Below are 27,550 nucleotides of genomic sequence, written 5' to 3'. Positions count from 1 at the left end.
AGGCAGGCACTCATTAACAGACTCCTAGCACAGCTGGGGATCAGCTTGAGGCATTGCAGGATCCTTAACCCCTGAGCAAGGCCAGGGATTGAACCTGAATCCTTGAGGATATGTTGGGTTCTTAACCAGCTGAGCCACAAAGGGAACCCAAGTGCTACTTAATTCTTGCTCTACCACTTTCCATGTTCATGTTTCTAGTTTTAGTATCAAAATGCATGGCTTCTAAAAACATGAATCAAATGCAAGGTATGTGGCTTTGCCCATAATTTAGTCTCTCTGACCCTTTCCATTTATTTGTAAAACTGGAATGTCTTTAACCAACTTTATACAGTTGTTGTGAAGATTAAATGGGAACAAATAAAAGTAACTGGCACATAGTAGATGCTCAAAAAAACATCAGTCTGGGAGTTTGTGCTGTGGCACAGCAGGTTAAAGACCTGGCATTGTCTCTGTGGCATCATGGATTTTTGACCTTGGCCTGGTGCAGTGTGTTAAAAGGATGTGGTGTAGGTCAAGGCTGCAGCTCAGATTCAATCTCTGGCCCAGGAATTTCCATATGCTGTGAGTGCAACCAAAACAAAAACAAACAAACTGAAAAACAGTTCTTTCCCTTACAAATTATTTTTTCTAACCACACAAGTGAAGATAAGCAATTGCTTTACTAATCTCTAGGTGAGAATTCCTGTTCTGTTTTCCAAAGAGGCTACTTATTTTTACCTAGATATTTTTAGAAGTAAATATAAAAAATGTATTTATACATTCTAACAGCCTGTATCCAATGAAAATCCAATTAACTAAAAAATGCACATAACCTCCATCTCCTTCATAAATATCAGTTGAATGTTTCTAACAACTTTTCCAAACATTATCTAGATACCTGCCTCACCATGCCGACCTCAAGATTCCAACACTGTGCTCTATGCTGCCACCTATTGGCTGTTACCATACTCCCCACATATTCTTTTTTTGGAATCTTAAATCAGCCTTAAACTGCAAGCTTTCAACCTAGTGGATGCATTTAATTTTCAGGTTCTAGTCCTTCTCAGATGAGATGTTCCAAGTGCCTGCAGAGTTGCAACACATTCATTTTAAATCTAACACAACTAATGCTACATACCTGATAAGTTATATTTTCTAGGCTTTCTTTTCCTATTTTCCATAGATATTACGGCTATCCCCAAAAGACATAAATTTCAAAAACATTTAGTGAAATGTCTAAAGGAGAAAAACAGCCTTCCCACATTTCTCTAGGTTTTCAAATGGAAATATTCTTCCTAATTAGAATACCACTAAAAATTATAGAACTACAAACAATAAAAAATAGCTACTCCAAGGTTTCATGCCTTGCTATTTCTGTATTTTCTTCTGAAAAATTCATGTAATATTTTATCCTCACATAGCAATAGAAAACTCAATCATATTAGAAGAATATATTATATGCAACTACTGAACACAGAAGGGCTTTCCTCCCAATCCTATTCTGAAAAAAAGGTAATTAATCATTGGCTTCTTCTCTGCTACCAAAACGCCTATTTAATAATTTGTTCAATAGTAACAACATGGGTGCGCACACACAGACTCAGTTTAAAATGATAAGCTTTAATTTCATTGGTCATTGCTTAATTTTCTGATTTTTTCAAACCACAATCAATCTCTAAACATTTTCTTTATTAAGTCAATGAAAACAGACCATCTTGGATAGTCACAGCAACAACTGTTTCATGTACCGAGCAAAAAAGATGCCATCAAAGAACATTAAGAAGCTCTTAAACTGGCTTTCAATTTTAAAGCAACTTGCCAACAACGGTAGAGTAGCTACATGCAGGGGTACAAAGAAGCATACATCATGGTTCAGTCTTCAGAGGCTGACAATGTAGTCAGGAACACAAGATTCAAACAGAAAAGGATGAACAAAATAAGGCAGAATATTAATAGATAAATAAGGATATAATTTTTACTACAATAGTGTGAAGGACTGAAACAGCAATAAGAGCAGAGGTATACCATTTATACGAAGGGGGGGTGCTTAAGCTAAGAATAAGAGCAAGGGAATTTCAAACTATAAAGAACAGTGGTTATGCAAATGTCATAGTCCAAATGGTAAAAGTATGTTGTTTAATACAAATGATGATGTGAGTTTAGCTGATAGAAAGGGTATAGAAAGAAGACTAGTGGGGTATCATTTGAAAGAGAAGTGTTCTGAACTGTGTGGAGGGTACTGAGGCACTGAGCAGTAGGCTAATGAATCCCAAAGATAATTGTAAAGTCACTGGAGACTAAGTTCAAGGTAACATTTCCACACTGTTTGAGGGGTGAGGATCAGGGGGAGGTAGGGAGGAGAGGAGTTTAACAGGATTTAACACACTGAGGGAAACTAAGAAAGACCATTCATGCTATTTCAGTAGTCCAAAAATGATGTTTATGGTCTGAACTATTGTGATGACTGTGGAAAGAAATAAATTCGAGGAGTTCCCTTTGTGGCTCAACGGTTAACGAACCCAACTAGGACACATGAGGATGCGGGTTTGACCCCTGCCTTTGCTCAGTGGGTTAAGGATCTGGCGTTGCGGTGAGCTGTGCTGTAGGTCGAAGATGTGGCTCAAATCTGGTGTTGCTGTACTTGTGGTATAGGCCAGTGGTTACAGCTCCACTTTGACCCCTAGCTTGGGCACCTCCATATGGCATGAATGTGGCCCTAAAACAGCAACAACAACAAAAAAGAAATTCAATGAGGAAGAACTGATAGAACCTGGTCAACGATCTGAAGTTATAAGTGTATAAGGGAGAGGAAGGAATTCAAAATGTTTCCAAAGCTTTAAAACAGAAATACCATGAAAAGAAACATAAGATACTAAACCCATTATTAATAAGTTTTCCAATAACTGAAATGTTTCTAAACCAAAATTCTATGTTCAAACACAAAGCAATAAAACAGAAGCCCAAAGGTACAGCCAATTTCTACAACTGAAATACAAACAGCATCTATGCTCAAATATTATGAAGAAACATCTTTTACCTAAAGCATAAACCAGAGTCCACCAAAAACTACATGAATTAATAACTACTTGATACAGATCCATGTTGCTGTTCTTCCTGTACAAATGAGTCCTGTTATGTGATTTACCATATATTTCATATTTAAAATAAACAGAGCAGTGTGAGACTTAGTTAATTATTCTGCCTAGTGAACTATGTAAACAGAGCAATGCATGTTGGGATATAGCTTGCTCAACAGGCTAATCAACAGATGAGAAACAATCTACATTACAACACTGAGTTACTATCAAATCCTTTCTAAGTAAATATGGACTCCACACCTTCCTTCTCCTACAAGTCCTCCAACAAAGTAACCAAAATTTTAGAAAAATAAAAACTGTAAAATACCATAGTAGACAAATTTCACAAGTTTCTTGGTTACCTTTACTTTATCTCTTCTCAAACAACAGAACAGACAATTTTCATCAAAAGTCCAATCAGAAATGCTTTCAGGTTCACAGTCTGCAAAAACAGTAGGAATAACAAGTTAATAGTCACAAAAGAGCATTTTCCAGGAAATAAATGAGAACTAACTTCTAAAATATTTATTTTAACAACAAAAACACCCCTCACTATGTAGTAGATAGGTTCCTTATTTGCAATAATTGCTAATTAGTTAAAACATCTTATTCATAAATATGTTTGCACTATTAACTACACAGAAAAGGATGCTTACATAGATACACATTCAACCCACACAAAACTGTGAATAAGAGGAAGGAGACTGGGGCTTAAGTCACCACGGCACCATTTATGTCACCAGGAAAAATTTGAAATATCAAAAAAAGCTTTTGAATACCTTTAAATAAACTGAGATCTTTTAATAATGCAGGTCCAAACAGCCCTTCAAGAATACTTTCAAACCCTGAAAGGATGAAAAAAATATCATTACAATAATATTCCCTATAGTAAATAACTATTAATCTTGTTGCATGAAAAAAATGATGGTGTTTTCTTCCAGTTTTCAAGGATCTTCAAATTGTTTTGAAGGGATGCTGAGGAAAGAGTGCTAATGACCAAAAAGGAGGCTTTGTATTTCTATCAATGACTAACATTAAATACAGACTCAGAGCACATTCACGGACAATAAAAGTAACAGCAGAAATAACCAATGAAGAAATGTAAACTAATGAGCTCTCTTATCATCTTACAAAATTCCAAATACCTCTTTACATTAACTTTCAAACTCCATTTTCAAACCTTCCCCAATGAAAGAGTCAAAATGTTTCAAAATTTCCAAAATATTCTGGTTAACCTAAATAGTATGTTTCTGAATATGAACCAAGATAATAGATTCTCCAATCTAACAGTTTTTGGAAGAAGGAAAATCCTCACTGAAAACAATATCTGTATTAGTTTTTTAAAGCTATTTTAATATTATAAAAAGACCTGTGTTAATTAGTTCATACTGCCACAGTAACTATTCATTGATTCCTTTATGAAGGTAGAATCCACTGATTACACATACAAAGAGATTCAAATATACCTGTACATAAATGTTTAAACTATTATCATTTTCTACCAGTATAAAGTAGAAAATGAAAACAAAAAACTTGAATGTATTACCTCGAATACTATTTAACTGAATGAAAAACAATTTAAAAACATCTTTGCCATCTTAGAATTTTCTATGGATTATTAAGAGCAAGGAGGAAAATGTGAAAGAGAATCAGATTGTACCTTTATATAACAGAAATAATGGATTAGTTCAAGCAGTTCCCAAACCATGTCATCATGGACCTCATTTAGTTACAAGAGGTCCATGCAACCATGTCCTTTAAGCATTTAGAAAGAATATGTCTTGTGCAGTGTATACACTGTTTTTCAAATGCAGAGAAATTTTACCATAATTAAGAAAATACAGAAACTGTTACTGAGTTCCTAGGAGTCTGGGACACTATGTATCTTGTCACATAATCTACTGTCACCTAAGAATTTATACTTTTTTTAATTGTTAAAAACTCTTATGTTCAAAAGTGAGAGAATTACTAATTTAAAATACTACAGCCAGGTGGATACATGAGGTCCACAAACACAAACATCTCCTAAGTACAACACAATCACCATAAAGAGTCTGGAAGATAAGGGAGTAGAACAGATGGTCCCTAGAAACAGAAGAATAACGTTGTAATGTATGGGATTTCTTTGTTTTTAGTATTAAACCATCATTTTCAATAGAGTACCTCTAGAGTTTGTAACATCTATATTGTACGCAGTTAATTTTTCTATAGTATTTTCTAGATTTCTAGATTTTTCGTTTATTATTAAGGATCAACTGTTTTTCTCAACTTCCTTTGCTCTTCCCATCAAAATTATTCCAAAAGCATGAGCAAAACCAAATTACCCATTCAAGCAAATGGTAGGTATCTATGCCTATTTATTATTTACCTACTATGATTAAAACACTGTCAACTAAATTACTATAGCCTCTTTTCCCTACACTAGGGAGGAGAAAGTGTTGGGCTGAGGGATGTTTTTAAGGCTGCACCTGTAGCATATGGAAGCTCTGGGGCTAGGGGTTGAATCAGAGCTGCAGCTGGGTCTACGCCACAGCCACACCACCACCAGACTCCAGCTGCACCTGAGACCTATGCTGTAACTTGCAGCAATGCTGGATCCTTAGCCCATTAAGTGAGGCCAGGGATTGAATTTGCATCCTCAGAGACAATATTGGGTCCTTAATTCATTGAACCACAGCAGGAACTTGAGGATAAGGGTTTTGAGGGCGGGGGGGGGGGGTAGAGGAGAGGAAATGAGAAGGAATCGCTAGATACTGTCTATCTTGGGCTTGCAAACTAGATATTTTCAACACTCGTTTTTCCTTTATCCCCCCCTTCCAATCTAACTAACACTAGCACTAGCTTTAAAAACAAACAAACCCATAGCCCACCTCAACTCTTTAAAGTCCTCTTACCCCCCAAATGGATTTTTGACTTCACAAATACTAATGAAAACATTTCAATATCTTGCAAATAACTAAAGGGGATTATAGGAGGCTCTTATCCTGAAGAACAAATTCAATATACTTTCACCTGAGTTTATACGAAATTATAACAAATTACAAATGCGCATGCTTGACATAAATTCCTGAAAGGGAAAGATCTAAGTACAGCAAAAAACACTCTAGAAAAGAAAAAAAGCAAATAAAAGCTTTGAGAGGGAAAATTTTTTTTAATTACAAAAGATAATAGAATCTCAAAGAATAAGAAAATCAATTAAGAACTTCACCAATAACATACAAAAAGTATCAAAAACTGAATCACTATCAAAAAGCAGTGAAACAGAAAGACCAAAAAGAATCAAACAAGAAAAAATCTGGTCATAAATGCAAAGATTTAACTATAATTTTCATCAGAACAGTAACTATAAACAAGTCACATCTCTTTTGCTCATATCTGTAATACATTAAAACAGTACAAATACTGATCAGACACTGTAAAATTATATTTTGCTAGCCTCTGTTAACTGAATTTAATGCCACTCAGTTTTATTAATATTAAATATTGAATCTAACAGTTGCATAGCAACAAGGAATGTCTCATGTGCTATGCCTGACATTAACAAAAGGCAAACAAGAACGAATGCATTCAAAATTTATACTATGATTTTACAGAAAAACCATGAAGATCAGTAACAAAATTCCATGGAAAATTCAATAAATTCTGCAAAAGACAACATCATTATGTTCAATCACCAGGGCTTAAAAAGCACATGTATATAATATATCACATATAAAGAAATATTAATAATTTTATTGGGCATGACTACTGGCCAAAGAATTCCTATCCAACACTGCAACTGGAATCAAAGCTGGTCTCCAGTCTCTTCCTCACTGAAACCTGAAGACAATCACAGTGTCTTTAGACTGTACTCCTAAAATACTACTTTGACAATGTGACCGTCTGTTCAGAAAAAAAACCCACCTTGTTTAAAAAGCAAATCCCAAATTCCTCAATCCAGCAATGGAAACTATTTATAATTTGACCACAACCTACCAATGACAGCCTTATTTCTCAGAACATTCCAGCTCATTCACACAGTTCCAGCCAGGTTGGTATTCTAATGTGTTCGGTAATCCATCATTTCTACTTCTTAATATTTTCTCAAGCCTTTTCGTTTCATTTCTGCCCAAGTAAATTATCTCCTTCAAGACACTCTTCAGTTTGTTCAAGAAATATATTCGCTTATCCAGCACACATTAACTGAAAGCCTACCACCTATCAGGGACAGTGGCAGGTACAAAGTAGGCAGGCAATAGTGAACAGACATGGTGCCTGCCCACATAGAGCTTGGGTTTCTAGTTTTCTTATACTTGAAATTCACATACCACTCCCCACTTTGAAATAAATGTCAACTGCCTTATGTTTTCTCCTTTTTGTTACATGCAAAGTACTGTCTATGTAAGTATTCTGTAATATAAAATTTGTCATAGGCTTTCTTGCTTTTGTTTTTCTTCTGTTCATCTCAAGGAGATTTAATGCTCCAAGAAGGTTAGGAAAGAAGGTCTTCCTGTTTCCCACAATGTTCTACATTAGGGGTCTATATGCCTGGTTTTTAGCTTCTGATCTTAATAATCTAGCTCTCAAATACAAAAGACATGATTAACATTCTCCCCACATTACCCTCATCAATCTTAATCATAACCTCTACTCTATTTCTAAATCAAAATGGGAGAAGCAGGTTATGAAAAGTAATAAGACAGGAATATATCAAATATATAGCCAACTAATGTGAGAGCCTGGACTTCTGAAATAAAGAAAATATTACGGATGGAATGAAAAAAATAGTTCGTTGGTTTTGGGAACCTATCCTCTGAAGTTACAATACAGAGATTTTCAGTCTGAGACACAAAGAGGTGCTGAGCATATCAGAAAATGAGCAATTTTCACATCAAGGTCCCTTGGGTATCCTGCAAAACTTGGTGCTAGTATAAAAGAGCTCAATCTTTAATAGAGTATTATTATTTTATGAAATTTCAGTTCAAAGGTGCTTGCTGGTAACAATCATCAACTAGTATCTTAAAAACAAAGAAGGGACTGATAGTATCTGGAGTTCTTTGCTTAAAACTCAGTTTTAACTAGCCAATGCCATACTTAACTTCATTACAAGAAAGCACTAAAATGAATAATTAAAATGCACCAGGTTACATAATCTTTTATATTCAATCCAAGGGAATATAAACGAATTAATCCCCTTTCATTGATGTTCCAACTATTTCAGTGTGTCATACAACCAAAGATGTCTGAATGACCTTCTATATGTAATGAGAAAAAACCAGGTTCCTCTTCTCATTACTCTAGGCAATCCACCTCTGCTGGACAAATACACTCATTAAGAGTTCTTCTCTCCCTAAGCATCTGTTCCCTGTCCATGCTCTGTGAGGAGCTAATCTGCTGGCTCCCTTATCATCCTGAGAATGTCCAGTACAAGATCTAATGAAAAAAATCTGACCAGACATACTGAAGACAAACAAAAATCTAGTCAAAATTACTAGCCCAAATGGAAAGAGAATTAATGAAGGAAAAACACTAGAAGGTGGAGACAAATTATTAATAGTATCTCTATTCAAACTAGGGTGAAACAGCATTTTTTAAAAAAGAGCAAGCTGCTCCGGAAAAAGAGTGGAGAATATGTGTTTGAGGAGAGAAGAAAAAGAAAAAGACTGCCAAAATAACCAAACAGAGGTATTAAGTAGAAAAATATACATCAAATTAGTGATTTAAAAATCCAACTTAAGAAATGCCCTCATAATGCACAGTAAATCTGAAGACACAGAAACCATGCCAAAAAAAAAATATATATCAGAGATGAGGAAGTGGCCAGGACATTCAATATCTGTGAAACAGGATGGCTAGAACAAGAAAGAGCAAAGAATATAACTTAAAAAATGGAGGTGGGGGGTGGGAGAGAAAGAGAAGAAAAAGAAAACTTCCTTATGTTGAATACTGTCTTGAATCTTACACATAGAACTCTCCTGGAAAAAAGATCTAATTTACAAGAATAAAAGTTTAAAATCTCCAAATAAGGAGAAAATTTTACTTAATTTTACATAAAAGAGGAAAGAGATTTTAGATTGCCAGTCATTTCATCAGTAAAAATAAATGCCAAAAGCTAATGGAGCAATGTTTACAAAATTCTGAGGGTTTAAACAAAACAAAACACCCAACAAAACCAAAACCCAAATCCCCTTTTCAGTCAATCTATTATTCACAGATATGAGTAAAATAAATTACTAGATATGCTCTGATTTGGAAAGTAAGACTGCCACTTGGAAACTTGGATACCAGTTACTTAAAAGTAATTTAGCCATGGAAAAGAATGAAATTAGAACACTCCCTAACACCATACACAAAAATAAACTCCAAATGGATTAAAGACCTAGATATAAGACCAGACACTATCAAGCTCCTAGAGAAAAACATAGGCCAAACACTCTCTGACATAAACGACAGCAACATCTTTTCAGATCCACCTATCAGAGTACTGACAACAAAAACAAACAAATGGGACCTACTCAAACTTCAAAGTTTCTGCACAGCAAAGGAAACCCTAAACACAAAAAAACAACCCTTAGAATGGGAGAAAATCTTTGCAAGTGAATCGACTGACAAGGGATTAACCTCCAAAATTTATAAACACCTTCTGCAGCTCCATACCAAAAAACAAACAAGCCTATCAAAAAATGGGCAGAAGATCTAAACAGACAGTTCTCCAAAGAAGACATACAGATGGCCGAGAAACACATGAAAGGATGTTCAACATCACTCATTGTTAGAGAGATGCAAATCAAAACCACTCTGAGGTACCACCTTACACCAGCCAGAATGGCCATCATCCAAAAGTCTACCAACAATAAGTGCTGGAGAGGGTGTGGAGAAAAAGGAACCCTCATACACTGTTGGTGGGATTGTAAATTGGTGCAACCACTGTGGAAAGCAGTATGGAGATTCCTCAGAAAACTAAACATAGAACTACCATTTGATCCAGCAATCCCACTCCTGGGCATCTATCCAGAGAAAACCACGACTTGCAAAGACACATGTACTCCAGTGTTCATTGCAGCACTATTTGCAATAGCCAAGACATGGAAACAACCTAAATGTCCATTGACAGAGGAGTGGATCAAGAAGACGTGGTACATATACACAATGGAATATTACTCAGCCATTAAAAGGAATGAAATACCAGCATTTTTTGCAACATGTATGGACCTAGAAACTATCATGCTAAGTCAAGTCAGCCGTACAATGAGACACCAACATCCAATGCTTTCACTGACATGTGGAATCTGAAAAAAGGACAGACTGAACTTCTTTGCAGAACAGATGCTGACTCACAGACATTGAAAAACTTATGGTCTCCGGAGGAGACATTTTGGGGGGTGGGGGAATGTGCTTGGGCTGTGGGATGGAAATCCTGTGAAATCAGATTATGATCATTATACAACTACAGATGTGATAAATTCATTTGAGTAATAAAAAAATTTAAAAAAATAAAAAATAAAAGACATTTATAAAGTAAAAAAAGGTAATTTAGCCAAAAAAAAAAAAAAAAAAAGAAGGAAAGAGAAAAAAAAAAGATATGGAACAAAAGACCTTCTAAAAATGGAAAATATTGTTTATATAAAAAATAATGGTGGAGTTACTGTTGTGGCTCAGCGGTGAGAACCCAAGCAGGACTTATGAGGACGAAGACGTGAGTTCGATCCCTGGCCTCATTCAGTGGGTTAAGGATCCAACATTGCCATAAGCTGAAGCTGTGGCTGGCAGCTACAGCTCTGATTTGCCCCTAGCCTGGAAACTTCCATATGTCGTGGATGTGGCCATAAAAAAAAGGCAAGTAGGGAGTTCCTGTCGTGGCGCAGTGGCTAATATATCCAACTAGGAACCATGAGGTGGTGGGTTCAATCCCTGCCCTTGCTCAGTGGGTTAAAGATCCAGCGTTGCCATGAGCTGTGGTGTAGGTTGTAGACACGGCTCGGATCCCGCGTTGCTGTGGCTCTGGCGTAGGCTGGCAGCTACAGCTCCGATTAGACCCTTAGCCTGGGAACCTCCGTATGCCATGGGAGCAGCCCAAGAAATGGCAAAACGACAAAAAGACAAAAAAAAAAAAAAAAAAAAAAAAAAAAAAAAAAAAAAAAAGGCAAGCAATATACCAGGAAAGCTAATAGTTAAGTATAAATAGTTGGGCATTCGAGTTAATATAACAGATAAGGATTTTTTTTTTTTTTTTTGGTCTTTTTGCCATTTCTAGGGCTGCTCCCGCTGCATATGGAGGTTCCCAGGCTAGGGGTCGAATCAGAGCTGCAGCCGCTGGCCTATGCCACAGCCACAGCAACGGGGGATCCAAGCCGCATCTGCAACCTACACCACAGCTCACTGCAAGGCAGGATCAAGAAGGATTTTTTAAAATAAATGAACACAAGATAATTTTTTTAAATTAATGATTTAGGAATAACATCCCAAACTATTAAAACAAAATCTTAGGTGAAGAAGTAAGAGTAAAACAGGAATTAAGTAAAATATGTAAAGTCAAGTGTGTCTGTAGAGTGAGGGAACAATCTGTTAACAGTCATTAATCTCTGATGTTGATAAGAAAATGTAGGTTTAAAATGAACATACTTATATGGACAAGTTGAAGAATCTCCAAATTACTAGAGGAAATACAGAACAAAAAAGATCAATTATAAAAGTAAATATAATTAAAACTAAACAAAAAGTGAGTGTGCTAAACAAGAAACACAAAAGATAATTTTGGGAATAATATCAAACATGTATATGTTGCAATGTTAATCAACTGAATTAACTAAGTAAAAGAAAAAAGTGTCAGGTAGGGCACAGCAATGTGTAGCTCATAACAGACTCTAAGTGACACAGGTATGTTGAAACTAAAGAGGCATACAGAGATATGAGAAAAATGTAAAAAAGACAAGAAACAAGAAAGCAATAAAGTAAGTGGCAATAACTATCAGAAAAGAATTATTCAATGATAAAAGTCTACAACAAAATTATGAAGAATCTTTCTATTACTGAAGGTCTAATCTATTTTATGAGTGAAACTCATCTATAAGTTTTTTTTCTTATAATTTATCTGTTTGGGTTTGGCAACTGGCCTCCTAAAAAGAACTGAGATATATTTCTTTTTTCCCTATTTTCTGGAAGAGGTGACCAAAAATTGGGAAGCCCTCTTCCTTAAAAGTTGGGATGAACCCGCATGTAAAGTATACTGGGGTTATTCTCTTTGATAGAAGAATTTCAACTACTTAATGTACTTAATAGTCATAGAGTCATTCAAGCTTTTTATTTCTTCTTGAGACAGTTTTTGGCAAGTTACATTTTTCTTTAATTTCAAAATTATTAGCATGGTTGATAGTATTTTCTTTTTTTAAAAACTGAGGTAAAATATACATAGTATGAAATCCACCATTTCAATCATTTTTAAGTTTACCACTAATTACATTTACATTGTTTGCACCATCATCCAGCTCCAGAACTTTTTTCATCTTGCAAAACTGAGGTTCCACACCCATTAAACAGTAATGTCCTATTTCCTCCTACTCCCAGTCCTGCGAACCACCGTATTTCTTTGTATGAATGTGACTACTCCAAGTACCTCTTAAAGAATAATGGAGTATGTATGTCATTTAGTGACTACCTTACTTCATTTAGCACAATATACACATGATTCATCCATTCTGCAGCATGTGACAGGATTTCATTCCCTTTTAAGGTTGAATAACATTCCACTGATGTGTAGGTCATATTTTGTTTACCCATTCACACACTGATGGACACTTAGGTTGCTTCTACATTTTGGCTATTATAAATACTGCTGCTATAAATCCCTTGTCTTTTAAATCTGTTTCATCTATAATCTTCATTTTCATAATATTATTTGTGTCTTTTATTCATTGATCAGTCTGATCAGGTTTGTTTTCTTAGCCTCCCCACCATTAACTTTTGACTCTTCTTGATATTCCTAACATATCTTTGCTTTCTGATTCATTAGTTTTTCACTCTTAAATTTCATTATCTTTCTATTTTCTATGGGTTTATTCTGCTGTTCTTTTTCTAACTTACAACAGATGCTTAATTCATTTATTTCCAAGTATTTCTTTTCTTTTATTTAGGGCCACATCCACAGCATATGGAGGTCCCTGGGCTAGCAGCTGAATTGGAGCTATAGCTGCTGGCCTATGCCACAGCCAAGCCAGATCTGAGCCGCATCTGCAACCTACACCACAGCTCAAGGCAATGCTGGATCCTTAACCCACTGAGTGAGGCCAGGGATTGAATGTGCATCCTCAGAGATACTAGTCAGATTTGTTTCCACTGAGCCACAACGGGAACTCCCCCCCACTTTTTTTTTTTTTTGACAAAGTATAGGAATGATTTTAGAGAACTAAATCTTAACTGCTTTGTAGAAGAATATAGAATAAAATGTATATCCATATAATGGAATATTATTACAATAAAGATGAATGAACTTCAAACATTATGCTAGTGAAAAAGGCCAGAAAATAAAAAGATCACACACTGTATGATTCCATTAACATGAAATGTCCAGAAAAGACAAATATTTGGAGACAGAAAGATTTCTTAGGAATGGGAGTGAAATGGGAATGGCTGAAATGGATACATTTCTTTTTGAGGTAAATATATTTATTCTAACATTAGATTTTGGTGATGGCTGCACAACTCTGTAAACACAGTAAAAATCACTGAATTGTATACTTAAAAATGAGTGAATTGTAAAGCATATAATTATATGTCAAAAAGTTGCTAACAAAATTATGCATATTTGTTAAATATTTGTAATGGTTTAAGAAAATCTGCTTTGTTCACCAGCCTTATAATTTTAATCTAAAATGCAGAACTGGGGAGTTTCTGTCATGGCTCAGCAGAAACAAATCCAACTAAGTATCCATGAGGATGCGGGTTCAATCCCTGACCTCGCTCAGTGGGTTAAGGACTGGGTGTTGCCGTGAGCTGTGGTGTAGGTCACAGATGCAGCCTGGATTTGGTGTTGCTGTGGCTGTGGCTGTGGCACAGGCCAGCAGCAACAGCTCCGATCTGACCCCTAGCCTAGGAACCTCCAATATGGTGTGGGTTCGGTCCTCAAAAGACAGAAGATATAAATTTTTAAATTTATAGTTATAGATTAAAATGTTTTTAAGTTAACTAAAATATTTATCACAAATTTGTTGACATTAGTTTGGAGTAAGATCTGCATTTTAGAAGGACTAGGTTTTAAATTTATAAATTTAAATAAAGAACATTTAAATAAAATCAAAATAACTATACAATATCTTTTTTACATACAAAGCCACCCTAAACCTCACATTTAATAACAACAAACAAGTATTTATACAGAACACAGCAGTGTGGAGATACAAGGGAAATGTTTAAAATAAATACTCTGCCATTAAGATTTACAAACATTTCTGCTACCATGCATATGCTAACAACTCTCCAAACTCTAATCTCTGGCTCTAGATCTTATTTCTAATTGCATGCTTCATTTCATCACCAACATATCCCAAATAACTCCAAAATTTCAAATTGAAATCACTCTACTCCTTTTCCCTCATCTCAACCAGTGATGACTCCTGTATTCCTCATCAGGAAAATGGTATTACTAATGCTTTCCACCCAAGTCATTCAGATTACAAATCTCTGCCGGTCGTGATTCCATTCCTTCCCTAAATCAGTCAGTCCTATCCATTCTAATTAGGAAAGATCCACCCAAATCTATTCTCTTTCTCCCATCCATAAATTCAGGCCTTCACCTTTTCTTACCTTAATAATTATAGCACATGTCACTCATGTTGATAGTAATTAGATAATAATTGAGCCCTTAGCTAATATCAGGCAAGCAATGTATCTAGTACTTCAAACCCAATGATAATAAAATCTCCAGGAGAACATCATAAAACAGGTATTATTACTACCTAATACATATAAGAAAACAAAAAAGTCTAAATACAACTACAAAGAGGCTGAGCCTAGGTTTAAAATCAGGGCAGTGATCCTAAAGCCTAGGCTCTCTTCTTCACATCAGCTACTAATAACAACTCTTAATGACTGTTTAAAACATCCTCTTATACCACCAAATACACCAGGATCCGTCCTTCACACCACTGCCAAAGTGCTTTCATTATTTCTTGGTTAAAAATCTATGACTGGAGGAGTTCCCTTTGTGGCTCAGTGGTGAACGAATCTGACTAGGAGCAATGAAGTTGCAGGTTTGATCCCTGGCCTTGCTCAGTGGGTTAAGGATCCGGCGTTGCCGTGAGCTGTGGTGTAGGTTGCAGACGCAGCTTGGATCTGCCATTGCTGTGGCTGTGGCGTAGGCCAGTGTCTACAGCTCTGATTAGACCCCTAGCCTGAGAACCTCCATATGCTAAAAGTGCGGCCCTAGAAAAGGCAAAAAGACAAAAATAAATAAATAAATAAAAAATCTCTGACTGGAATTCCTGTTGTGGCACAGCAGAAATGAATCCGATTAGTAACTATGAGGATGCAGGTTCGATCCCTGGCCTTGCTCAGTGGGTTAAAGGATCTGGCGTTGCCATGAGCTGTGGTGTAGGTCAAAGATGTGACTGGGATCTGGTGTTGCTGTGGCTGTGGCATAGGTCAGCAGCTGTAGCTCCAATCTGACCCTGAGCCTGGGAACCTCCATGTGCCATGGGTGTGTTGAAAAAAAAAAAAAATCTCTGACAGCTTTCCACTGACAATACTGAAGACCTCAAATTCCTGGCTGACATGCAGGATCACTGAGGGTCTGTCTAGTCCCAAACTACCTTTTCAGTTTTTCCCTGCCATTTTTAAATCTACATATGCTGTGTATGCTCTGGCCAGAATGATTTCAGTCATTACATACATGCCAATACTTCAATATCTTTTAAGCACAGTAAGTACTCTGCCCAGAATGTTCTACAACCCTTGATCTAGTTAATTCTAAGGCATCCCTTACCTCAGCCCATAAGACCCAGGCAGTTAGGAACATCTTCATCAATGCTTAAGTTGTACTACTTGTAAACTGTACTTTATTTGCCATTTTACCTACTAAATATTGACCAAAGAAATGGCGCCTATTCATCTTTTTCTTAACATCAGGCTGTTCCTTAAGTGTAGTCAGTATATATTTGTTGGATGAATACAAACAAACCCTTCCTAATTCCTACATCCTATTTACCTAGCCTTTTGAGGTTTTTAATGACTCTACTTTTTGTATCTGGCACGTCAAAGGCTCAAAGAAAAAGAAATAAATGAAACAGAGGGGCAACTGATATTTAATAGAAAAAGGTCCCTGTTCCTTTCTTTCTTATTGGCTGCATCCACACCATGTGGAAGATTCTGATGCAGTGACACCACTGGATCCTAAACCCGTTAAGCCACATGGGAACTCCAAAAGGTCCCTGTTTCTATGGACTAAAACCAGAACATAATTAATGGCTTGCTTTGCTGGCCCAAGAACAGAGATGACAGGATACTTTTTTTGTGCAAAGCTTTAGTAAACAGCAAAGACAGAAATAAATTGAGAAAGATGGAGTCCTAAAAAACTGGTAATAATACATTAAAGGAGGAAAAGGAATACACATTGAATAGCTGGAGCATTACCAAAATAATTTCATATAATTATATTTACATACATTATGCACAAATGTAAATTCCAAGATGTTAAGTAACCAAGATCACAAAGATAGTAAGTAGCTAGGTCAGATGAATTTAATTCTTCAGAAATCGAAACGCAGTTTTGGTTCATTTTTTCTGTTATATCAGTCTTCAGTAATTATGTTAAAAAGAAGCCATTTAAATGCAAATCTGAAGATGATTAGGAATGAGTCAATTACACCAGGAGTTCACAATTTGTGGGCCACAATTCCTTAGAGGAACTCAGTCATGACAAGGTCAGTACATCCACATGAGCACTGTTTGTAAATAAAATAAATATGAGCTTCCAAGTACAGCCACTACTTTTCCAAAAACTTTTTTTTTCTTTGCTGTGAACACTGTATTTCTTTAAGAAGCCTCAATGAATTCTTAACAGCCTTTTGTCATTGCATATTTTCTCAAAGATATGAAAATCTAAGAGATATCAGCAATTTGCTGTTTTAAAAAGTTCTACTCTTTCTAAGCCTCTTGTCCTTGGTGGATTACAGCTATTTACTTTATATTTATTGAGTGTCTACTATGAGTCAGTCACTAGAGATGAAACTGTGAACAACACAGACAAAAGCCACTCTCTTGAAAATTTAATTCTAGTAGGGAGACAGATGATATAAATATGGCAAGACTAAGTAAAAGAAGAATCAGTCCAAGAAAAAAATAGCAGTCTTGGAGGAGGGGGCCAGGGATGGAGTTCGTGTAGCAACAAATAAGCCCTGAAAAACCCTGATTGATAACAGTGAGGAATGCTGAGGACAGACTGAGTAAGGAGAGTTTTTAGAAAGATCAGGAAGACTCTAGGAGGCTAAATTCTTAAGCACTGAAAGGAGTGAGCAAGCCATGTAGGTATTCAAGACAAAGGAATGTTCCAGGTAGAGGCAACAGCACTGAAGCAGTAAATGGCATGAAGTACGGTATATCTGAGAAGCAGCAAGAAAGCTGGTATGGTCTAAGTAAAGTGAGTAAGGTAGAAAGTAGGAGATGAGGTCAGAGATTTAAAGGCAAGATCATAGAGGCCATCGTGAGAAGACTGGGGTTTGAATTTAATAGAAATCCACTAGTTTTACATTTGGGTAGTCATGGAGGTAACACAATCAGATTCATATTAAGTTTAAGATGTGGTTGTGCACATAACTGATTATGAGAAAAGCATTATTAAGAAACTATTATTACAATAGCCTTGGCAAGAGATAATGGTGACTTAATAAACTGGAGATAGAAAGTAGTGGACGGATATAGAACATATTTTGAAGATTAAACCAACTTGCATTGATGATGCACTAGATGTAAAATGACAGAATGGAGTTGAGAAAGACACTTAGGTTTTTTTGGTCGGAGAACTGGGTGACTGGTAATATAACTTTCTAAGACAGAGAAGAGTGAAGAAGAAACAGGTTGGACAGAAAGAAATCTAGTTCAGTTTTGCACATGTTAAATCTGACTAGTCTCTTGGAAATCAAAGTGGATATATACTGCGGACAATTGGATAGGTGAGTTTAAAGGAGGAGACAGTGGGATCAGGAACATAAAATTGGAAATCGTCAAAATACAGACAGAATGTAAAGCCCCAGAACTAGATGAGATATCTACTCAATGAGGACAGATAAAAAAGGAAAAGAAAGCCAACGAAAAAAATGGCAGAAGACCTAAATAGACATTTCTCTAAAGAAGACATACAGATGGCCAATAAGCACATATAAAGATGCTCAACACCACTAATTATTAGAGATATGGAAATCAAAACTATAATAACTTACCAGCTCCTATCAATCAGAATAGCCGTCATCAAAAAGTCTACAAATAATAAATGCTGGACTGGGTGTGGAGAAAAGGGAACCTCCTACATTGTTGGCACAATGTAAATGGATGCATCCACTATGGAAAATGGTAGTATGGAGGTTCCTCAAAAAACTGGAAATAGAGTTGCCATATGATCCAGCAATCCCACTCCTGGGCACATACACAGACAAAACTATAGTTCAAAAAGATAGCGGCACTATTTGCAATAGCCAAGACATGAAAACAACCTAAATGTCCAATGAGAGAGGGAATGGATAAAGATGCGGTATACACATATAATGAAATATCATTCAGCCATTAAAAAGAATGAAATAACGCCACTGACAACAACACAGATGGGTCTAGAGATGATCATACTAAACAAAGTCAGTCAGAAAGAGAAAGACAAATACCATATGGTACCACTTATATGTGGAATCTAAAACACAACACAAATATCAAACAAAACAGACTCACAGATAAAGACCAGAAACTTGGTTGCCAAGAGAGGCGTGGGGAGGGAAGGACTGAGAGTTTGGGATTAGCAGAAGCAAACTATTATACACAGGATAAACAACAAGATCTTACTGTATAGCACAGGGAACTACATTCACTATCCTATGATAAACCACAATGGAAAAGAATACATAGATGCAAAACTGAGCCACTTTGCTATACAGCAGAAATCAACACAAAACTGTGAATTAGCTAGATACTTCAATAAAATTAAAAATGAACTTAAAAAATAAATACAACTGAACTTATTTACAATACACCAGATGCACATGCATAGAAAACAAATTTATGATTATCAAAGGGGAAAAAGGGTGAGGAAGGGATGAATTAGGAGTTTTGGATTAGCAGAGACAAACTATTGCATACAAATCAGAAAAACAAGATATACTGTATAGCATAAAGGACTATAATTGATACCTATAATAAACTGTAATAGAAAAGGATATGAAAAAAAAGGAAGAGAAAGGACTACTATAGCATTCCAATGTTTATCAATTAGGGAGAAAAATAGACTGCAAATATGACCAGGTCTCATTTATGGTTATACTTCAGGCACCTTGGTTTTGTAAGGACTCAAAAAAAAATACTAGCCGATCTGAACTAATGTAAACGGCATGTAATTAACTACATATTATACCGCCCCACCTCTTATACAAGAGATGATTTTGAAAGGAAGCACAACCTTTTAGATACAATCAATCGAACACATTTCCATAAATAGATCTAATTTGCATTCTTTAAGTGCCACACCCATGGCATATGGAAGCTCCCAGGCTAGGGTCAAATAGGAGCTACATCTGCCAGCCTATGCCACAGCCACAGCAACGCCAGATCCAAGCCACATCTGTGACCTACACCACAACTCACAGCAACATCAGATCCTTAATCCACTGTGCAAGGCCAGGTTCGAAACTGGGTCCTCAGGGATGCTAGTCAGATTCATTTCCATTGAGCCATGATGGGAACTCCTAATTTGCATATTTTGAGTCATTACTTTAAAACACATTGCCAACATATCTTAATATCTTAATACATGGCAGTACAAAAGATCAAACTTCAATCTGGCCCCCACTGGCATAAGCTTCACCATGTTTTAGAAATTTTAAATTACAGTAAAGTTTGAGAGAGTCTTCAGATTTATATACGTATTTACACATAAAGTAAATGCTTAATAGTTTCTCTCTGCTCAAAAATGTTCAGCGATTACCTAATGTCTGTAAATTCCAAACTATGAAATCTAGTTTTTAAATCCTTCCTAAAGCCAACATTTTCAACACCCTGTCCCAATTTCCTTCAAGCACACTCAAGTCATTTCATCCCAAATGACTCTCAGTATTCTTCATTTTATCTATCCTAATTTTCAACATGAATGCATGTTTTATATACCCAACTGGATATACTAGTATCATTCAAAATAAATGTTAAGATAAAACTACTTTCAACAAAGAACAGTATATATGATAAAAGTCAATCTATCAAGATTTAACAATAACTATAAACTTTAAAAACTGTCTCACTATGTTGCACACCTTAAACTCATGTAATAGTGTACTTCAGCTACAGCATAATAAAAAGATTTAACAATTAAAAACACATATGCACCTTACCTAATGAGCCCCAAAATACATAAAACAAAATTGACAGAGTGGAGGGAGAAGGAACTCAATGATAATAGTTGTAGACATCAACACCCCACTTTCAATAATAGATGAAACAGGAGAGATGAGATGGCAGAGTATAAGGACTCAAGCTCACCTCACTGCACAAAAACACCAAAATCACAACTTATTGCTGAAGGACTATCAACAAAATAGACTTGAAACTACCAAAAAAGATACCCTATACAAAAAGAAAAAGAAGAAGCCATATCAAGATGGTAGGAGGGGTGCTTTTGCAATATAAGCAATCCCATACCCACCGGGAAGGCAACACACAAACTGGAAAAGAACTATACTGCAGGGGCTCTCCCACAGGAGTGGGAGTTCTGAACCCATGTCAAGTTCCAGACCTGGGGGCTTGTGCACAGAAGCACCACAGGACTGGGGGAAACAGAGACACCACTCTTGGAGGGTGCACACAGGATTTCATGTGCACTGAGTCCCAGGACAAAGCAGGGACTCCATAGGAATCTGGGTCAGATCTACCAGTGGGTCTGAGAGGGTCTCCTGGGAAAGCTTAGGAGGCGGCTGTGGCTCACTGTGGGGGCAGGATATTGGAGATGGAAGTCCCAGGGAATAATCACTGGTGTGAGCTCCCTTGGAAGTTACCATTTTGGAACAATCTGGGCGCACCCATCAGGGCTGAGAAGCCCCAGGCCAAACAACAAACAGGGTGGAAACACAGCCCCACCCATCAGCAAACAGGCTACCTAAAGTTCTCCTAGGCACACAGCTGCCTCAATTCACACCCAGAGACAGACAAAGCTCCACCCACCAGAATAATAATACTCAGCTCTACCTACCAATGGGCTGGCACTAGTCCCTCCCATCAGGAAGCCTGCCATAAGCCCCTCTATCAACACCCATAAGGGGCAGACACCAGAAGTGAGAGGCTACAACCCTGTAGCCTGCAAATAAGAGACCACGTACAAAAAAGCTATACAAGATGAAAAGGCAAAGAAATATAATCCAGATGAAGGAACAGGGCAAAACCCAAGAAAAACAGCTACCTGAAGTGGAGATAAGCAAGCTACATAAAAAAGCCTTTGAGTAATGATAGTAAAGATGATCCAAGATTTTGGGAAAAAACTGGAGGCAAAGATCAGTAAATTACAAGAAATGTTTAACAAAGAAAAAGAAGATTTAATAATTAAATAAGCAGAGATGAAAACAATAACCAAAGTAAAAAATTCCCTAGAAGGAAGTGATAACGGAATACAGGAGGTAGAAGAACGAATAAGCAAGGGAGAAAACAGAGTGCTGGGAATCACTGATGTGTAACAGAAAAAAGAAATGAAAAGAAATGAGGACAGTCTGAAAGAACTCTGGAACAACCTTAAACACACCGATATTCACATTACAGGGGTGCCAGAAGACGAAGAGGGAGAGAGAAAGGGCTGGAGAAAATATCTGAAGAGACAATAGCTTAAAACTTCCCTAACACAGGAAAGGAATCACTCACTCAAATCCAGTAAGCAAAACAAATACCATATAGAATAAACCCAAGGAGAAACACCGCAAAACACATACTAATCAAACTGACCAAAATTAAAGAGAGAAAATACTGAAAGCAGCTAGAGAAAAGCAACCAATAACATATAAGATACCCCCAATAAAGTTATCAGATGATTTTTCAACAGCAACTCTGTAGGCCAGAAGGGAGTGGCACTACACACTTAAAAGTGTAAGAGGAAAAAAACCTACAACCAAGAATTCTCTACCCAGTGAGGTTCTCATTCAGATTGAAGGAGAAATCAAAAGCTTTACGGATAAGCAAAAGCTAAGAGAATTCAGCACCACCAAACCAGCTTTAGAACAAATACTAAAGAAACTTCTCTAGTGGAAAAGAAAAAGCCACAACTAGAAACAAGAGTATTACAAATAAGAAGGCTCACTGGTAATGGCAAACAATCTTGCGTGTGTGTGTGTGTGTGTGTGTGTGTGTGCGCGCGCGCACGTATACACATATACAGACTCCTATATCAAAAACTTCATGGTAACTGCAAACCAAAAATCTACAATACATACATACAGAAATAAGAAAAAGCAACATAAACACAACACTAAAGATAGTCATCAAACCATGAGAAGATAAAAGAAGAAAAAAGACAAAAAAACCCCCAAATTCAAAAAAATTAACAATAAGAACATACATGATTACCTTAAATGTAAATGGACTAAATGCTCCAACCAAAAGACACAGATGGGATGAATGGATAAAAAAAAACAAGACCCATGTATATACTGTCTTCAAGAGACCCATTTCACTTCTAGGGACACATACAAACTGAAAGTGAGAGTATGGGAGAAAATACTCCATGCAAACAGAAATCAAAGGAAAGCTGGAATAGTGATACTCATATCAGACAAAATAAACTATAAAATAATGATGGTTACAAGAAACAAAAAAAGACATCACTAAAGATCAAAGGATCAATCCAAGAAGAAGATGCAACAATTTTAAATATATATGCACACAACATAGGAGCACCCCAAAACACAACGCAACTGTTAACAGCCTTAAATGGAGAAACAGACAATAACATAATAATGAGTTCTCATTGTGGTGCAGTGGAAACGAATCTGACTAGGAACCATGAGGTTGCGGGTTCGATCCCTGGCCTCGTTCAGTGGGTTGAAGATCTGGCATTGCTGTGAGCTGTGGTGTAGGTCTCAGATGTGGCTCGGATCTGGCACTGCTGTGGCTGTGGCATAGGCTAGCAGCTACAACTCCCGATTGTACCCCTAGCCTGGGAACTTCCATATGCCACAGGCATGGCCCTAAAAATACAAAAGACCAAAAAGCAAACAAACAAAAAAACACCACAATAATAGTGGGGGCCTTTACACCCCACTTACAGCAATGGACAGATCAGACAGAAAATCAACAAGGAAACACAGGTCTTGAAGGATGCATTAGACCAGATGGACTTACTAGATATTTATAGAATATTCCATCCAAAAGCAGCAGAAGACACATGCTTCTCAAGTGTACATGGAACATTCTCTAGGATAAATAATATTCTGGGCCACAAATCAAGTCTCAGTAAATTTAAGAAAGTTGAAATTGTATCAAGCATCTTTTACAACCACAATATTATAAAACCAGAAATCAACAAGGAAAAAACTACAAAAAACACAAACACGTGGAGACCAAACAACATGCTACCAAATGATCAATGGATTACTGAAGAAACCAATGAGGAAATCAAAAAATACCTAGAGACAAATGACAATGAAAACACAATATCCAAAACCTATGGGATGCAGCAAAAGCAGTTCAGTTCTAAGAGGGAAGTTTATAGCAATACAAGTCTATGTCAAGAAACAAGAAAAAGCTCAAATAAACAACCTAACCTTATACCTAAAGCAACCAGAGAAAGAACAACAACAAAACAACCCAAAGTTAGTAGAAGGAAAGCAATCATAAAGATCAGAGCAGAAATAAATGAAACAGAAATGAAGAAAACAACGGTAAAGATCAACAAAAGAAAAAGCTGGTTCTTTGAAAAGATCAACAAATGTAATAAACCCTTAGCCAGACTCAACAAGAAAAAAAGGGTGAGGACTCAAATCAATAAAATTAAAAATGAAAAAGAAGTTACAAAGGACCTCGCAGAAATACAAAGGATCATAGGAGACTACTACAAGCAACTATATGCCAATAAAATGGACAACCTAGAAGAAAGAAATGGACAAATTCTTGAAAGGTGCAGTCTTTCAAGGCTGAACCAGGGAGAAATAGAAAAGATTTAATGGACCAATCACAACCACCTGAAGTTGAAACTGTGGCTAAAAACCTTCCAATTAACGAAAGCCCAGTTTTGGATGGCTTCACAGGTGAATTCTATGAAACATTTAGAGAAGAGTTAACATCTATCCTTCTGAAACTACTTCAAAAAACTGAAAAGGAACACTCCCAAACTCATTCTATGAGGCCACCATCACCTCGGCCAACAAGTGTTGGCTAGGATGTGGAAGAAATAGGGACCTCATGTGTTGCTGATGAGAATGCAAAATGGTGCAGCATGGAGATGCTGTGGAAAACTGTGATGTTTCCTCAAAAGGCTAAATATAGAACTACCATGTGACACAGCAACTCTCATATACCTGAAAGAAATGAAAAAGGCGTTCAAACAAAAACTTGTACAGGAATGCTCACTGAAGAAACCAATGAGGAAATCAAAAAATACCTAAAGACAAATGACAAAACACAATGAAATATTCATAGTAGTCAAAAAGTAGAAACACCCAAATGTCCATCAACTGATGGATAAACAAAATGGGGCTCAAGCATACCAGTACTAACACTGAGCCATAAAAAGGAATTGTTATGGACTGAGTGAGTGTTTGTAGTCCCCTCACTCCTATGTTGAAGCCCTAACCTCCAATGTAACTTTATTTTAATTAAGGTTAAATAAGGTCAGAGGGGAATAGGAGCTGATCTGACAGAATTAGTAGTATCCTTATAAGAAGAGATACCAATTACCATACTAAGTGAAGTAAGTTAGACAAAGACAAATATATGATATCACTTACATGTGGAATCTAAAGAAATGATCTATTTACAAAACACAGACTGACATAGGAAAACAAAATTATGGTTACTAAAAGGGTAAGGGGAGTAGAGGGATCAATTTGGAATCTGAGATTAACAGATACACACTACTACATATAAAACAAATAAACAACGACCTATAAATAAACTGTATAGCACAGGGAACTATAGTCAATGTTTCATAATAACCTATAATCAAAAAGAATCTGAAAAAGAACACATATTTATATATATATAACTGAATCACTTTCCTATACATCTGAAACAATGTAAATCAATTATACTTCATTTAAAAAAAAGAACAGGTACCAGAGAGGGCACCCCCCACTTCAACTTAAGCACAGAGGAAAAGCCATGTGAGACAGTAAGAAGGTGGGCATCTATCTACAAACCAGGAAGAGTGCCCACAAGAAATCAACTATGCTGGACCTTGATCTCTAATGAGAAAAAATAAACATCTGCTATTTAAGCCTCCAACATTTTATTATAGCAGCCTGACTGTAAAACTGATATGTATTATTATACAGATTAACCATGAAAATAATATGCTAAATGAAAGAAGCCAGACACAAAAGGCCACATATTGTATGATTCTGTTCATACAGAATGTCCAGAATAGGCAAATTCATAGAAAGGATATTGGTGATTATCAGGAACTGAGAGAGGTGAAGTAGGGAGTAACTATAATGGGTATGGGATATCTTTTTGGGGTAATGAAATAGTATAAAATTTGATAGTGGTCATACTAGTACAACACTGTGAGTGTAGTAAATGCTACAGAATTATACACTTTATTAATGATTAAAATAGTGCACTTTAATTGCTTTAAAAAACAAATAGTGATGCAACACAGCTAACTTTCAAATGCACTATGTTAATTAAATGAAGCCAGTTTCAAATGGTTATATTCTATATAGATTCCATTTATAAGATATTCTCAAAAAGACAAAACTATAGTAATGAAGAACAGATGAGAGGTTGCCAGAGGTTTGGGAAGGGTAATTACAAAAGAAGAGCACAAAGGAGTTATCTGAGGTAAAAGAATTATTCTCTATCTTGACTGTGGTGGTGACCACACATATTTATACATACAGTAAAATTCCTAGAACTGTACACAATAATGGTCAAATTTTCTTTGTGTTAATTAGGAGGTCCCCTTGTGGTGCAGTGGGTTAAGGATCTGGCATTGCTGCAGTGGCACAGGTCAACTGCAGAGCGGGCTCCATCCCCAGCCTGGGGAACTTCCACATGTCACAGGTGTGGCAAAAAAAAAACAAGAAACAAACAAAAATTCACTGGCCTATTTTGCACGAGGAAAGGACACACAACCAATGCTTACTTTGTTACTTCTGGTACTAGCCATTTGGAAAGTAACAGTTCACTGAGTTGTGTGCTTTTCCAATGTTGACATTTTTCATTGTACCATATATCCTACCAAAAAGAAAAAAAAAATCACATTTGTTAATATCACCACTAATTTCATCAGAAGTTTTTTTTTTAGGGGGGTCACACCCGAAGCATATACACGGAGGTTCCCAGGCTAGGGGTTGAATCCCAGCTACAGCTGTTGGCCTACGCCACAGCCGTAGCAATGCTAGATCCAAACCTGTCTGCGACCTACATCACAGCTCACAGCAATGCTGGATCCTTAACCTACTAAGAAAGGCCAGGGATAGAACCTGCATCCTCATGGATCCCAGTCGGGTTCATTACCACTGAGCCACGATGGGAACTTCCGAAAAGTTTTTCAAGGGGAGTCATCACACTCACAGTAATGGGCAATACATTTTCCAGTCTTCTAATTTTTTCTTTTAGGTTGGAATTTTATCATTGGCAAACAAATACTATTATTTCCTCCCTCCCTACCCTGTTTGATAGGCTCACTTTATTCATTATTGAGAATATGTCTGTCAAATACTAAAGTCTGAACAATCACAGTTTGTCAGGCATTCTTCCAAGTAAATGGTGTTCCATGAAAAAGGATCTATAGGATGGAAATGCTATAAAATTTGGCTGCAATGACTGTTGTACAATTATAAATGTAATAAAATTGAGTAATTAAAAAAGGCATCTAGTTTAGCTCAACTAGAGCTAAATCATGTAAATACTTTATGCATACTTCCCATTTCATCACATATAATATTAAGATGTGTACTCAAGGGTCGAGATTTAGTAAAAGTAGTACTGTTTCATCAAGGGCTTCTTAAGTGAAACTGGCTTTTTTTTTTTTTTTTTTTTACTGTGAGTGTGTGGCAGTGAAAGACTACAACAGAATAGTTTGATGCTATTGCCCTGACTTATGAAACAGTAGTTTTAACCACTACATTCTTGAA

The 27,550-nt window shown here is 36.5% G+C and overlaps 1 protein-coding gene across 15 annotated transcripts in view; it reads right to left on the bottom strand.

Annotated features, from left to right (window-relative positions):
- The window catches only part of LOC100627422 (ligand-dependent corepressor), a 139,567-nt gene that overhangs the window by 70,465 nt on the left and 41,552 nt on the right, over positions 1-27,550 (bottom strand). For all 15 annotated transcript variants that reach the window (XM_021074301.1, XM_021074303.1, XM_021074299.1 and 12 more), the window contains 2 exons: positions 3,836-3,901; positions 3,419-3,498 (listed from right to left, as the gene is read on the bottom strand). In XM_021074301.1, coding sequence (XP_020929960.1) covers positions 3,419-3,498; positions 3,836-3,901 — 146 coding nt within the window. The remainder of the gene's footprint in view (positions 1-3,418; positions 3,499-3,835; positions 3,902-27,550) is intronic.

This window comes from Sus scrofa, chromosome 14, assembly GCF_000003025.6.
Source record: "Sus scrofa isolate TJ Tabasco breed Duroc chromosome 14, Sscrofa11.1, whole genome shotgun sequence".
NCBI classification, from domain to species: Eukaryota; Metazoa; Chordata; class Mammalia; order Artiodactyla; family Suidae; genus Sus; species Sus scrofa.
The sequence above is the reverse complement of the archived record's forward strand: the minus strand, read 5'-3'. Positions and strand labels throughout refer to the sequence as shown.